The sequence below is a fragment of the Panthera uncia genome, chromosome F1 (genome assembly GCF_023721935.1).
Source record: "Panthera uncia isolate 11264 chromosome F1, Puncia_PCG_1.0, whole genome shotgun sequence".
NCBI lineage: Eukaryota > Metazoa > Chordata > Mammalia > Carnivora > Felidae > Panthera > Panthera uncia.
Genome location: NC_064813.1, coordinates 47,375,884 through 47,391,894, shown reverse-complemented (window position 1 = coordinate 47,391,894; position 16,011 = coordinate 47,375,884). Strand labels below are relative to the sequence as shown.

At 33.3% G+C, this 16,011-nt stretch overlaps 1 protein-coding gene and 1 non-coding gene across 3 annotated transcripts in view; one reads left to right on the top strand and one right to left on the bottom strand.

The window, feature by feature from the left end:
- The window catches only part of RGS18 (regulator of G protein signaling 18), a 41,330-nt gene that overhangs the window by 13,908 nt on the left and 11,411 nt on the right, over positions 1-16,011 (top strand). Inside the window, exons 2-4 of one of the 2 annotated variants that reach the window (XM_049634553.1) lie at positions 5,231-5,358; positions 5,823-5,927; positions 7,003-7,064. In XM_049634553.1, the coding sequence (XP_049490510.1) occupies positions 5,240-5,358; positions 5,823-5,927; positions 7,003-7,064 (286 nt within the window). In that variant the 5' untranslated portion in view covers positions 5,231-5,239. Of the gene's footprint in view, positions 1-4,970; positions 5,359-5,822; positions 5,928-7,002; positions 7,065-16,011 lie in introns of those variants that run through there. The other variant, XM_049634552.1, reaches the window with a different exon arrangement.
- LOC125926082 (U6 spliceosomal RNA) lies at positions 328-434 on the bottom strand. Its single transcript, XR_007459004.1, has one exon. It is a non-coding gene; the product is annotated as a U6 spliceosomal RNA (small nuclear RNA).

The following is a 16,011-nucleotide window of genomic DNA, read 5'->3' as shown; positions in this document are numbered from 1 at the left end:
TTTGTTTTTGTTTCCCTTGCCTCTGGAGACATGTTGAGTAAGAAGTTGCTGCGGCCAAAGTCAAAGAGATTTTTACTTGTTTTCTCCTCAAGGATTTTGATGGTTTCCTGTCTTACATTTAGGTATTTCATCCATTTTGAGCTTTTTTTTGTGTCTGGTGTAAGAAAGTGGTCCAGGTTCATTGTTCTGCATGTCACTCTCCAGTTTTCCCAGCACCACTTGCTGAAGAGACTGTCTTCATTCCATTGGATATTCTTTCCTGCTTTGTCAAAGATTAGTTGGCCATACATTTGTGGGTCCATTTCTGGGTTCTCTATTCTGTTCCATAAAAATCTGGAACGCTTCACAAATTTGCGTGTTATCCTCGCGCGGGGGCCATGCTAATCTTTCCTGTATCGTTCCAATTTTAGTATATATGCTGCCGAAGCGAGCACGAAAACTTCTTAATTCTTTATTATTCCTTTTATTAACAAGTTTTCATGATAATAAGTTAATTTCTATAATCTTCTGAAGGTAGACAATTATTTTTAGATAATATTATGTACCCCACAGATATAAATAAGTTTAATGTGTTCAATCCATTCTAATTATTAAAATTCTTCAAATTCAAAGGATTTCATTTTGTTTAGTGGAAGACTTGCAGTGTCAGCCCTTGAATATCTTTTATATCTATTCTATTTGTCTTTGATAGTTACTTGCTAACTGACATGACAAGATTGACCAGTTCAGCATGTTCATTTCCTGTCTCAGACATCAGCAATATCTCCACTAAACCTAAGCTGCTTTTAGTAAGGGGTGACATTTCAAAACCACAATCTGGGTCTTAATGCTAATGCATTAGTAATTATATATAGGTCTTTATAGTGGAAAGAGGTAGGAAATATTTACAGGTAGGAAAAATATATATCCTGTGTCCAATATAAAAGACTAGAAACTGTGACCAATCAAGTATCAACTTGCAAAGTTGATACTGATTCTTGCCATCAAATTTCAAGACTAAGGAGATTTTAATTAAACTGTTTCCTATTGCATCTATGTGTCCCTTATTTCACCCTAAGAATTCAGTTTCTCATTGGCACAGGGAATGATAAATTAGAACATCCACTAATTACTCATTTCTTAAATTATTCTCAGAATAATATAAATACTACCTCCACTCTGATTACTGAAATTTAATAAAAATAGAAAAGGTTCCTTGAAACCTGGTCCTTTCTAAAAGCACAAGAAAACTAATTTCACAACAAAAATGTATCAAAAGAAAATAAACAAGAGAAATATATCAAATTTAAATTCCATACAAAGTTATAGTAAGGAGAATAAGGAACATAACTGTATAAATTGTGTAAGTTCACAAAAGATAAGTATGAAACCCAGCCTAATTTTAATGGGCCTTAATTTTTCCTAATGCAATGGAAAAGAAGGTGAGGATTCCAACTATCAACTTACTACACTGAAGTTATAAACCAATCATATTAGACTGGAAAATAAATTAGAGTATAGCAATTTTAAAAGGGTTTGTTGAAACTACTAATATTTATACAGAATCTATTTATTGATAAATTTAAGAAAACTAATTGAAAAAAATCTATGAGTTAATTCTATGAGCAATAATAGAATTCAGTAAGGTAATTGGACATATATATGTCAGGTAAAAGATGGCCAGGATCGTGACTAATTGGCCATGATCATGATGGCCATGGCCATGATTAATAAATACATTACCTTTTGCCAAAAAAACTACAAAACTGAAAAAATAAATGTAATATAACTGTTTCTAGACACTGAGGAATCTGAGATCCTTAACATATGAGAGACAATGAAATGAACCATACAACATCAATCACTTTCTTAAAAGACTTTAGTGTGGGGAAGAAATATCAGTCTCATTTAGAAACTGAGAAGTTTACAGGGGTATTCCTTAAACAGAAAAAAAAAAATACGATTTTAAGCTGAGGAAATATCAAGAGTAAGGGGGGCAGAAATTTGCAAGACAAAGTATTAGAAAGAGTACAAGAAATTTGTGCAAGGTTACCTTTGAGTCTGGCTTATTACCAAGCAGCTCACATGCAGGATAAAACTCCATGAGTATTGGCAAAGAATACTTACCATAAGATATAAGTTAATAATTTTCAGAGCTCATGCAGAGCTGAGGGACATTCAATTTCTTAACATCCAAAATAGGAAAGCTTTAATGAACACCCTGGGAATTCATTATAAATTTAGGTGTCATCATACCTCAGTAATTAAGGCTTATATGCACCCATAATATCAAGCTTTTAAATAAAAGTCTTTAAAGACAAAGCTGATACTTAAATAACTGCTGATCAATGTTAACTCCATCATCATTAATGAAGACCAACAAAATTCTGATATTTAACATCATAAAATTCAAATACCCAGCATCCAATAAATAATTATTGGACATCTGATGGATTGAGAAACTGTGCTGTCATCAGGGAGAAAACAAATAGAAAAGCAGACCCAGATCACAGAGATGAATTTTCAGAAATAAACTTCAATATAGGTATTTAAAATATGTTCAAGAACATTAAAAAACATAATGAAGGTAAAATATTCAAATTATAAAAAATCAGATCTCTGGAGGTGAATTAACATTATTGGATAAGCTTAACAACAAATAAGGCATTGTGGCAAAAAAGATTGGCGAAAATTGTTGTGAAGACATAGCGATGAAAAATATCCGTGAAACAGAGAGAAAAGAGGCAAAAAACTGAATATTTCCTAAGTGCCTAATGGGACAATATCAAGAGGTCAGACATACCTGTAATTTGAGTCTCTGAAGTTGTGAGAAAGGGAAACAAAAAATGGAGAGCTAGTACCTAAAAGTTTCCAATTTTGACAAAAATTATAAACCCACAAATCCAAAAGGCTCAACGAATCCCAAGTAAAATGAACACCTTTCATATCTTAATCAAGTCTTTAAAAACCAGAGATAAAGAAGAAATCTGAAAAGTGGTCACAGTCTTACATTAGGATGTAAGAACTCTTAAACGAATTAGCAGTGACTTCTTAACAGGAATAATGGAGGCCAGAAAACAAAAATACAACATCTTTAAAGTTGCTGAAGGAAGAAAAAACAACTGTCAACCTAGATTCTATCTTGTGAAAATATCCCTCAAACTGAGAAGGAAAAAAAATTTAAGAGACATTTTCAGAATATCAAGAGCTGAGAAAATTCGTTTTCAGCAGACCTTCACGACAACAAATGTTAAAGGTGTTCAGGCTAAGGGACTTGTGCACTTCTGCACAAAGAAGTGAAGAGAACTGGAAATCATTAACTTGTAGGTAAATATAAAAGACTGTTCTCATTTAAAATATATATTTAAGAGATTATTGTGCCCAAGAATGCTGGCCACCATGCAGCATCCACCCTTTTCTTTCTCTCCTGCTTCCGACTGTTTGCATACAAAAAGAGTAAATCCACACATCTCATAGTTCTCTTTCAGATCTTTACACAGGCCTTTAATGTAGTTTCCTTGTGTCCATATTTTCACAATATCTCTCTCCTTAGTTCTATGAGCTTGCACACAATTTCAACACATCTAATGAAAACACCAGTAAGTTTCTGTCTCTCCTCTGGATATAGTACTTCAAATATAGTCTCATTATAGTCAACAGTCAAGATGAATTTAAAAATGTGTTCAGGGGCACCAGGGTAGCTCAGTTGGTCAAATGCCTGATTCTTGGTTTCGGCTCAGGTCATGATCTCACTGTTCGTGTGTTCAAGCCCCACGTCAGGCTCTGTGCTGACAGCGCAGAACCTGCTTGGGATTCTTTCTCTCTCCCTCTCTCTTTGCCCCACCCCTACTCTCTCTCTCTCTCAAAATAAATCAATAAACTTTTTAAAAAATTATAAAAATATGTGCAAAATAAAAGTTATCGAATCAGGAGGGTGTGTGTATAAATATATACTAAATATTCTTTAATTTCAGTTCTGTAAATGTTTTGAGCTCCTAGGTGGCATCCCTGTCAACTATTTTCTTGAAATCAATAATTTGAAAAGACTAAAAATAAAACAGGTTTATTATACATTTGTTAACTTCCTTTTTAATAGACAAAATTTTAGAGGAATTAAAGCATCCACTACTGGAGATCAAAGACTTTTCGAAAGACTAAATCACATGCTCCTGGTGATCAAAGGCTCCGATAATTCCAGATCTTTTCTTCCACTGACCTCTGGGGCTTTGCAAGAATAAATCACTTAATATCTATCATTCTTGGTTTCCTTTTCTACAAAATGTAAACTATGGACTACATCAGTATTTCTTAGATATGTAGGTGTCTTAAAACAGTGGAATAAGTGGATGTTTAACCAACTTGGAGTTGTCATTTTTTTTTAATAAGGACGTAAAATAAACAAACACAAAACCTGCCATCTCTAGTTAAAATGTTTCATCAAAAAGAATTTTTTAACAATCAAAAAGGTAGAAGGGCAACTTCAAAATAAGTAAATTCTTCATATTAATATATATGTAGTTTAAGAAAAAATTTACATATTATCTTTTTATCCCCATTTTTACCATGGACTGCTTAAAAATTTCTTAAATGTCTAAAATCATTCCATGAAACTATGCTTAAAAATTATTGAATTAAATACTTTCTACTGTCTCTTTCAACTATAAAACTCCATGATCTATATTCTTATTTTGATACAATATGTTAATCAAAGGTAATTTACATTACATAGCATTATGTCAAGTAAATGAAATTTACTTAACTCCTTGTAATTAAAATATGCAAAAAAAAAAATTAAGAACAAGGGAAAATATCTCCTAATGTTTGATGTAGTACTTCACCACAACATATTTGAATACACACTATACACATTTAAAGATGTTTTAAAAAGTTCCTGTGGGAAATGACAGTGTCATTTGGGTCGATTAAAGCATCATTCTGGTTGCACAAACTAGAAAGAGAAGTTCCACTGTGGTAATACTAGTCTTTATCTTAGGGACCAAGAGTCATTTTGCAAATTTGTAGTATCATTTCCCTAAACAACTCAGAACCAAATTGTACTTCAGTTCCTCAGTTCTACTTTTTTGTAGAGGCAGACACACAGCTCTGGACTCTTTTTTTGTTATTGTTTTTTCTGGGGGTTTTCTTTGGCACTGCTGACAGAGTTGAGATAACTTTTTATTGTACCATGTATAACTATGAAATACCATTAACAAGTGAAAGATGTAATAAGCTAGGCATCTCTTCCTTTTAGAGAAAGAAGATGGAAACATCTTTGGTTTTCTTTTCTCAATTAAATATGTGTGAACCAAAGGAAAAAGCTTTTTTCAAGTTAATACATGGTTTAGGAAAAGAAGAAACCAGCAAAGAAGCCAAAATCAGGTAAAATCAGTTTTATACTTCTAAAAACATGATTGATGTTGAATATTTGTTAGCAGTTGTTTTTAAAATATCTGGTTGAAAGTATATTGACTGTACTGTTAAAACTGGAGGAAAAAGGTCTCTTTGTTAGGCGTAAACAACTGTCAAATCTAAAGTGTTTTTATTTTTTTTAATGCAACAATTTTAACCACACAAAAGAAGTAATAACAATCTTAATTAAAATATAGCCTCAAATACTTCCTAGTCACTGTGGGAAAAAACAAATATATTTCACATATGCTCTCCTAATTCCTCCACAAATTGAATGAAATTCATTAGGAAAACCATTTTGAGTGTGTGGAGAGTGGGTGGTGGATGAGAAGGGATGTTCAGGTGATTACCAATTCCAAATTTGTTCGACAGTCAGAAGGAAAGATTTTAATTGTCATCCAAATAGTCCTGAAGCTAATGCGTTTTCATTTCAGAGCTAAGGAAAAAAGAAATAGGCTAAGTCTTCTTGTGCAGAAACTTGAGTTTCATGAAGAACCCCCCTCCAGCAGCAGATCTGGGAACTTGGCCAAAGAAACAAGGTGAATAACTTTTAATTATTTCAGGGAAGATTTTGCTGATTCTAACATTAAAGGTTTAAGAAAGAGGAAATTAGGGATTTGCATTTTATTGGAAATTACACCGTAATATAAGGAAGGTTAGAGATCTCATTTCAAAAAAACTAGGAATATTCCATAAAACTAAACTATTTTAATAACTCAAATTAAATAACCTTATAAAAATTTAAAGGTGCTTTTTTAAAATTATATACCTGTCAATTTTAAATGATATATTTTACTCCTTATAAACTGATGAAATACTCATTAATTTAAGAGTTTTCACAATGTAATATTGTCATAGAGGAGAGCTATTCATCTCTTCCTTTAGTAGTTTGAAAAAAAAATTCCTCTAGGTATAAAAGAAAGAAAGCACAAAAAGGGATGTTTTGTCACTTTAGGCCATTTCTTCAATTCAAACAGAAAATGAAATAGCCTTATCTACTAGTATAATACAGATTCTTCCAAGAATGAAATATGACCAATAAAAGATCCAAAACAAATATATTATACTCTGTAAATTATAACTCTAAAATACTTGTTGTATTGCAGCTTTTTAAATATATTTCTTATCCCTTTAGAACTTCATTAGCCAAACTTCCTGTATCTGTTTTTTTTTTTTTTTAAATTGCTGCATATTGTGGTAAGAGCTTCAAGGAAATTGCAGTTAAAAAGTTTGACTAAAAGATACCGTCAGTTTATGTTCTTCTAATTGTTGAATTAAACTGGATATGCAGAAATGAATAAATTGTTTTCTTAAAAAAATAAAAAAGATAAGTGACCTGATTTCCTTTCCTTTGTTCTTAACCTAACACATGATTAATTTTAAATAAAATGATTCGTACACTCATGAGAAAATAATGAATGTTATTTTATTATATGTTAAACTTGACCAATGATTTTGAAATTTCCAATGTAAAAACAACTTTCATTGAATAATAATAAAAGAAGAAACCCCATGAAATATGACTGTAAAGAGCAGTGTAATAGCATATGTTAGAGCAGATCCATAAACAGACTTTCTGCATACTCCATTATAAACATTTTGTTTCTTGAACAGAGTCTCCCCTGAAGAAGCAGTGATATGGGGTGAATCATTTGACAAACTGCTTTCCCATAAAGGTTAGTGGTATTTTCCCCAAATGCTTTACATCTTAATGGAAAACTGCACAAAATATGCATGTAACTATACAAAACAGGCTGCAATAAAAATGTAGTCTGATTGGTAATTGACGGCAATCTGAGTTTCTGATCAAGAGAAATAACTAAAAGAATAGTCAACAAATGGAAAGTATTTCTTCAATATTCTAATTTTACTGAGAAATACTTATTGTGGTTGAAATATTACCTCTTTGTGTCATGATTAACAGTTTCAAATTTTTCATTTATTGATTTTTTTAATGAGATCCTTGAGTTTTTTTATTTTTAATATTTATTTATTATTTATTTTGTGTGTGAGAGAGAGAGAGCAGGTGAGGGACAGAAAGAGAGAGGAAGAGAGAATCCCAAGCAGGCTCTGCACTGACAGTGCATAGCCTGATGCAGGGCTGGAACTCACAAACTATGAGATCGCGACCTGAGTTGAGATCAAGGGTCAGACGCTTAACTGACTGAGCCACCCAGGGACCCTAAGATCCTTTTTTTTCTTTATTAAAAAAATTTTTTAATGTTTATTTATTTTGAAAGAGAGAGACAGAACATGAGTGGGGGAGGGGCAGAGAGAGACAGAGACACAGAATCCGAAGCAGGCTCAGGTCTCCAAGCTGTCAGCACAGAGTCCCACGCTTCAAGATCATGACCTGAACCAACATCAGCTGCTTAACCAACTGAGCCACCCAGGTTTCCCAATCCTTGTTTTTTTTAAATACTTGATTATCCTATGTTACTTTTATTTTTAAGTGATCTAAAATGTAAAGAAATTCTTTTATTGGAAATTCAGGAAACCCTCATGAAAATACTTATTTTTCCAAATTTTGTAAATATTTCACTCCTCATATCAATAATCTCTTATGAGTTTTGTAGGTGACATGGAAGGTGAGGACAAATATTGAGTCCTTGTTTGACTATTCAACACTATGATAAAGCATGAGTCAGAAGATAGGCTGCCTAGATTGTTACTCTGTAGTGTCAACTTACATAAAGCAGGGGTGTGAGCATTTTTTGTCTTTACTGAGTCCCTGATTCCTTTCATGAAGCAAAATTGGTAAGTTTAACTGAGTAAACGATGGGCCTATGAGCCACAGGGTTGATCATTTTCAGCAACCAAGCAGAGTTGTTTCAGAAACACTTTACCATTACACACTTCCTCAAGTGCACCACTTTTACTTGTATCTCACAATTTCCCTGGTTCCTCACCTCATTCTTTGTCTAAAACACAAACCCTCCTTGCTCTTGCCCAGACCATTCCAAGATGAGGCTAGCTAAACTACTGTACTGTCACTCTACTGTGTATAGTATTCCTAGTGGAGTTCACATTCTAAAGTTTCTGTTGGAAGAAGAGGTTTCTGTTGCTAGGACAGCTAAGAGTGCACTACTTGTAATTCAGCCTCAAGTACTGTGCTCTGTTTGACGAAACACCAACTTTTCTTGTCTGTCTTCATTTTCTGTATTTTTCTCCTTCCTAGTTGTCCATCTCTGTAAGGTCTTGGTGTTCTGTTAATGCTTCCCTGAATTTATTGACACAAGAATTCTATTTCTGTACACCATCCCTGAATACTTTCCCTCTTCCAATGAAAATACATTCTACCTCTGAATTGTAATATGGACTGAGAGAAAGAAAAATATAGGTAGAAAAACCAAGGCTTGCATTTAAGCAAGAATGTAATCAATGAAAATGACATAAGAAAGAAGTTGATGCTAAAAAAAAAAGTAACTTCTTACTCCTTTCTCCTTATTTCACCTTAATACTGTATCAGTCCATATTTTGGAGAAGAGTAATTTAAACATCTTTCCTCAACTGCTCACTTTTCTTCATCCCCGATATCCAATCATTTTTTAACTATTATTCCAATTCTTGCTCAATATATATCAAATCTGTCTTGTTCTCACTGACTCCACTGTCTTGGTTCAGGAATTTGTCAGTGCTTAAGACTAATTACAACAATCTGTATAAAACTTTCCTCCATCATTAATTATGCTCCCCAAATTTGTTTCTTTTCTTATTTCTTAGTATTTCCAACATTTGAACACATCCCCCTTTATTCTCTTCACCAGTCACAGCAAGAGAAAAAAGGAATGGAATTCTTTCTTTCTCTTTCTTTCTTTCTTCCTTTCTTTCTTTTTCTTTCTTTCTGGAATTTGATAGTTTATTACAAGGAAGCAGATGTCTTTTCATCTGTGGAGGCTCAGCCCAGTCCATCACCTGATAAATATTAAGTTCTTAAATAATATAACCAATTTTGTTGCGAAGAAAAAGTTAGCCCACGTTGCCTTTGACATTTGAGTTCTGGTTCTCTTCAGCTACATAATGATTGCATAATCTTAGGTAAGCTTCCTTATGTCTCTGACTTTCAGCTTCTTCAACTGTAAATGGAGATAACAGTGTCTTTAACTCCAGTAGGAATGGGTTTCTCTCAGGATTAAATGAGATGATGAATACGAAACCAGTAACTGACACTCCATAAATGTGAATTATTACTGGTATTATGAAAAAATTAGAATTATAAACAATGAATTTAATAATATTTTTCTATTTTCCAGTTCATTCCCAACAGGGTTAAATTTCAATTAAAAGAAATATATAAGCTGTATTTATTTATTGAACTTAATAAATTGGTACATAATAATTTCATCATATTCTCACGACTCAGAGAGAAGAAAGATTTAGCAAGGCTAATTAGTCCTACAGAAAATTCTCCCCTGGCATTCTGTAATCATTTTGCTTTGCAAGTAGTCAAACCTGAATGGAAAAAATTGAATCTGCTGCTGTCTCTCTTCTCTCTGCTGGTGGAAATATTAAAGAGCTGTAAAATAGCAATTTGAATCAAGAGAGTTCAACATGATAACAAAAGTCAGCACTGACCCACTTGGACATTATTATCATTGTTCATGATCAAAGTGCTAATTAAATTATATGGCATTCACAAAAAAATTATGTTACTAGTATTCGTTTAATCAATCCCTCAAAATCCAATTATTTTTAATTGCAAAGCTTATCATAATATTAAATAATAAAGCTTAAAATAATCAGCTAAAAAGGTCTTTTTGGTTACAATGGTTAAATTCAGCTCAATTCTACTGACTTGACTCCAGACCAAAAAAAAGGAAAGATCTTACTCATTAGTACCCTCCCCCCTCACACACACACACATATGCACACACTTTAAGAAAGATCTTACTCTATCAAATTTTATGTAATTCCCCTTTGGTTAAATGAGTAAGTTTCTCAAATTCTATATGTCATGTCTATATAAAGGAAATAGAGATTGTATTAAATTTAGGCAAATAGGAAATGTAGTGATACATAACAAAATGTAAAATCAAAATACGATGGAAATTTGAGTATTTAGTTTGACAAAAATGGCTGATATTTAAAGCACTGTATGCTGATTATTACTATCTTTAGAAATGGAGCCACAGAGTAGATGGTTCTTACGCTAGATTTTAGGGGATTAATCAAAATTCACCAGCTGGACAAGAAGAGAGAACACCCAAGTGGAGAGTCATCATAGGCGTGGGGCATTAACCAGTTTAACTTAGGGAATTAAAAAGAAAGTAATTCTCTGCTGAGAAAAATAATTTGAAAAAGGAAGCATGGCTTACAGTGACACACAATAGACAGATAAGACTAAAACAGAAAAAGCATGATTTTTACTATATCTTCCATGGAAGCGTCAGAATCCATGGAGTATTTAATAACTCCACTATTTTATCCAAATTTCATTCTTAAAATGTAGTTTTACTCTTTTAAAAAAACAGAAGATAAAATACAAGTAAATCTAAACAAAGTATGCACTTTAGTTAGTAAAAAGTTTCAGTATTTGTTTATTATCATATATGTACCTTACCAACGTACGATGTTAATAATAAGAGGGAACTGGTTGTGGGATATAAGGAAACTGCACTATCTTCATAACTTTTCTGTAAATTCAAATCTATTCTAAAATAAAATATTCCTCATTTGTTTCTATACAGATATTAGGATACATTTTTTTCCACCATCCCCGTTTATTGACAAATTTGTCTGGAATTGTGAAATGAATCATAAAAGTCTATAATTTAACTATACATATAAAAATCAGTAATTTTTTTAATGTTTTTAATGTTTATTTATTTTTGAGAGAGAAAGAGAAAGAGAGACAGAACACAGCAAGGAAGGGGCAGAGAGAGAGGAAGACACAGAATCCAAAGCAGGCTTCAGGCTCTGAGCTGTCAGCACAGAGCCTTGATGTGGGGCTCGAACTCATGAATGGTGAGATCATGACATAAGCCGAAGTTGGACACCCAAATGACTGAGCCACCCAGGCAGCCCTCCAAAAATCAATAATTTCCAAATGCTATTTAATAGAAATAAAATTTATGATTAAATCAAAAACCAATGTCAGATTATATCTAATTCATAATCACCAATTTCATATTTAGTTATCAGTCTCATCATTCACTGATTGACTTTATAAAAGTAAATGCTATTAATATGAAGTTAGCAAACCAATTAATACCAATAAGATTATATATATACATATATATACATTATACTTACATATATATGTGTGTGTTTGTATGTATATAGGTATGTTCCATGTAAGACATCTTTGAAAATAAAATCATGATGTTGATCAATATATGTTTGAAAATGATTAGCTAGTTTTATAAATGTTATATAACTTGCAATGTGTCATGTAGCCTTTCAAAAAATTTTTAGAGATTGGATAAATGGGTACAAGGTTTCAACAGGCAGAAGAAAAAATAATTCCTGAGCTGAGAAAAAAAGGCAGGAAAAGTGCTAGAGATTTTGTTGTAACTTGGAAAAGCAACCAGTTATCTTTCACTGAGGCAGAGTACTGAAAAAAACACATTGGGAAATCCAGTTGGGGACAAATTTTGGAAGAGTTTGTCAGAAAACTCTGATGGACAGAAAGGTAGAATTCTATACATGTAATATGGACTACCCACAAGGTTGTTACAAATATAAAAGCTAACCTCACAGTAAGTGCTATTTTGGAAAGAAAATGGATAAACTTGGTGATTGATTGAATGTGTACGTGTGTTGTAAAGTGAGATGGTGAAGAGATATGAGACGAAGAAAAAGGATGAGCCAAAGGTCCCTAGATTTTATTCCACATTAAATAGGAAGATGACAGTGCCTTTTAAAGATGAGAAAAAGAGGTGGAAGAATAAGATTTGTGAGAAGATAACAGGTCAGAGTTTGAACTTATTTAGTTCCTGGTAAACTACATCAGAAGTTTTGCAGGGTTTTATAAGCATACACCTAGAATGTGGAAGAGTAATCGATCATAAATAGAGATTTTTCTAACCATCTCACATAATTAATAATTGAGGATGTGAAAGAGGATGTTGCTTCCTGCGGGGAGTCTCTATCAATAAGAAAATCTTTCCACTACATAACTGTATATTTTCCTATGCACCCTTTTTTCCAGTCATTACAAATAATTCCAATATTTTTTACCTTTTCATTAATGAGTATTTGCTTGACTTTTTGCACCCTGAATTGTGGTTCAAATAAACTTAATTCTGGGAATAATTCATAATAGATGAGAGAAATAGAATATATAGGTCATTGCACCCCCTTGATTTAAAAGTATAAACTAATTATACTGTGGAAAATACTTATTACTGACTGAGTAAAGGCTGCAAGGAAATGAGTACTTCACTTTTGGGGAAGGAAATGAGTACTTCTCCTTACACTTTCTACCTTGTGGCTTTTCAACTTGCCCTTCCCGATTTTCGGTTACTGATTTTCTGCAAGATAAGGGATTCCAGTGTTCTGCAAAGTTAAATTTCTGAGTCAAGCTGAATCAAGCTAAACACTCAATTTCTTAATCTGTTTAACAATAAAAATAAGTAAAATCCAGTTAAAACTAGGAATGGATTACATAAGTAAATCATTATTGCAAAAGTAACCACAACATTCTGTGTAGGGTCAAGAGCTATAAAGCCCAATATTAAAGGGGAAACAATGCAACCTAGTAATACCGTACTTGAGTTTCCAACTTCAGAGTTTCTTGACTTTTTGTTTCATTTGGTTTCTTGGCATCAGAAAAATACTCCAACAGATGCCAGTGTTTCAATTTAGAAACATGCAATCACAAGTGTTTCATATTTGTATGACACATTGAGCCAGCTTCTTCCAGTGTGAATTCTAATCCCAATAGGTTCCATCAGGTACTTATGGCAGCTGCATTCACCACTGCTGCCTTCTAAAGGACTGTTTGGTCAGTTACTCCGTCCGTGTGAGCAGTGGTTCCATGGTGACCTGACAATGCAGCTGCTCGGAGTAAGAGAAACAGGAAGTCACTCATGTGCTGGGATAATCTTTCACAACATTGCTTTTTACTGTTTTTTTTTTTTAAGTTTTTATTTAAATTCTAGTTAGTTAAGCATATTACTTTTTAAAAAGTAATTTACTTAAACTTTTAAAATTAAATACTTCTCATTCATTTTTTCAAAAAAAAATTTTTAATGTTTATTTATTTTTGACAGAAAGAGAAACAGTATGAGCTGGAGAGGTGCAGAGAGAGAGGGAGACACAGAATCCAAAGCAGGCTCCAGGCTCTGAGCTGTCAGCACAGAGCCCCATGCAGGGCTCAAACTCACGACTGTAAGATCATGACCTGAGATGAAGTCAGAGGTCCAAGCGACTGAGCCACCCAGCCACCCCTCATTCATTATTAACTGATTTCTTGAATCAGTATTTCTTCTTTTTATTGTATTCATATATGCCAACAAAATCCATTCACTTTGATTTTCCCACTTATCAGCACTTTTTAGCACATAGCGCTTCTCCTATTCAGAGTTGGACTTCACTCTGAGTGTCCATATCAAACTCAAGACCAATCATGGTAACAAAGGCCTTTTGCATGATATTTCAGAGCACAATGGCAGGCACATAGTCAACACTCATATTTTATGAATTACTAAAGGACTGTATTTTAAGAAACATTTGTGCTATTTTCTGAAGTCTTTGATTTGAATTCCATACAAGCTGATTTTCCTGGGCTGCTCCAAATAGAATAAATCACCCCACAAATATCCTTCCTTAGTCCTTGGTATATAAGTGCGTGCCTTGTCCATTAACCTTCATATTACTCAACACTAGGGATTTTGTTGTTTTATGGCAGTTTATAACTTTGAACAAAATACACTACAGTTCAGACTTCTGCTCTATATTTTACCAGCTATAAATTTAGGGCAACTTAACTCTTTGAATCTCAACTTCTTTATTTATAAAGATGGGTATAAAAGGACTTACTCCACAAGGTTGACACGAAAATTAAATGGAGCCGCACTAATAAAAGTCATATAGCAATGTGCCAAGACCTTAGCAAACACTCAAAACTTCCATTATAATTAATATTATTGCATTTTCAGTGTATAATACAGTTCTCGGGCTCATACTAGGTGTTTCATAAATAGATGAAGAAAGTTATTTTTAATATGTAGCAATTTCAGTTGCCTGGCATATGGATGATCCCTTTTGAATGTTAGTGCAAAAATTGAGATATATTAATAGGAAAAGTAATGATCATATTCTCCCAAAATTATGACATTTATTAACTCACTTTAGGAATAATTTGGCATTTAAAAATTGATCAACCATGCTTATACATGTGATGTGGATAGAATAAATTGAAATCTGAAAAGTTTTTTCCTTCACTTGGGTCAATGTAACTTTATTCACAAACCCAATAAAGCTTATAATTTATTTCCTCTTTCTAAACTAGGTTTAACCTGGAACAGATTATTGTCTCATTGTAAGATAGCAGGATTTTTTTTAATTTTTTTAACGTTTTATTTATTTTTGAGACAGGGAGAGACAGAGCATGAACGGGGGAGGGTCAGAGAGAGGGAGACACAGAATCCGAAACAGGCTCCAGGCTCTGAGCTGTCAGCACAGAGTCCAACACGGGACTCCAACCCACGGACCGCGAGATCATGACCTGAGCCAAAGTTGGCGGCTTAACAGACTGAGCCACCCAGGCGCCCCATGATAGCAGGAATTTTATTTTTAGTCTGAAACGTATACATTTTAGGTATTTGAGGAAAAGCTTCTGTGTATCAAAATGCTTCAGAGAATCATTACCCATTCATATTTCCCTTGCACCTTCTGAGAAAAGCACACCGCTCAACATGAGAAATAAATCTTGAAAATGAAACACAAAGTGAGCTAAAGAAATTAGGAAAGTGGTTAAATATCACCTATATTGATCATTCTTGCTATTCTCAGTGATAAGAATTTGTTGACTCACTCAGGAACTGCTTAGCACTAAGAGCTTTTTAAGAAAGTTCTGTTTAACCAGGAATTATCTTACCAGCATCTAGTGACTGTAGACAAGTTCTGAGTTGCTTGTCAGTCTTAACTGATACCTTCTCAAATCTTGTAAGGCCGATCTTTGCTTGTCTTCCTCGTTTTTCCACGAACAGTTAACCATCAACATCTGCTTAGTGTTAATTTACTGAGAAAGAAAAGTGGCAGAATCTCCCTCTTTATCTCAGTAAAAACGCCAGCGGCAGGAGCAGTGGGTAGAGACATGATTCTTTTGTCATGGTTGTGGTTGGAGTGATGCCATAGTCAATATTTTGGAAATACTTGTAGGTTGTCATTTTCTGTTCCTGTATTTCAAATATATGTTTTAATTGCTTACAACATTAAAAAAAATGATGCTTCATGACAAAGAGGACAAGTTCTATATATAGGAGAAATAAATGGTGAAATGTAAAGCATCATTTGAGGATTGTATTAGTTTCCCATTGCTACTATAACAAATTACTATAACTTTAGTGGCTTCAAACAACACAAATCTCTCTTATAACTTTGTAGGTCAGAAGTATGGTATGGGTCTCATTGAAAAAAAAAGTCAAGGTGTGAATAGGCTGCTGTCCCTTCTGGAGG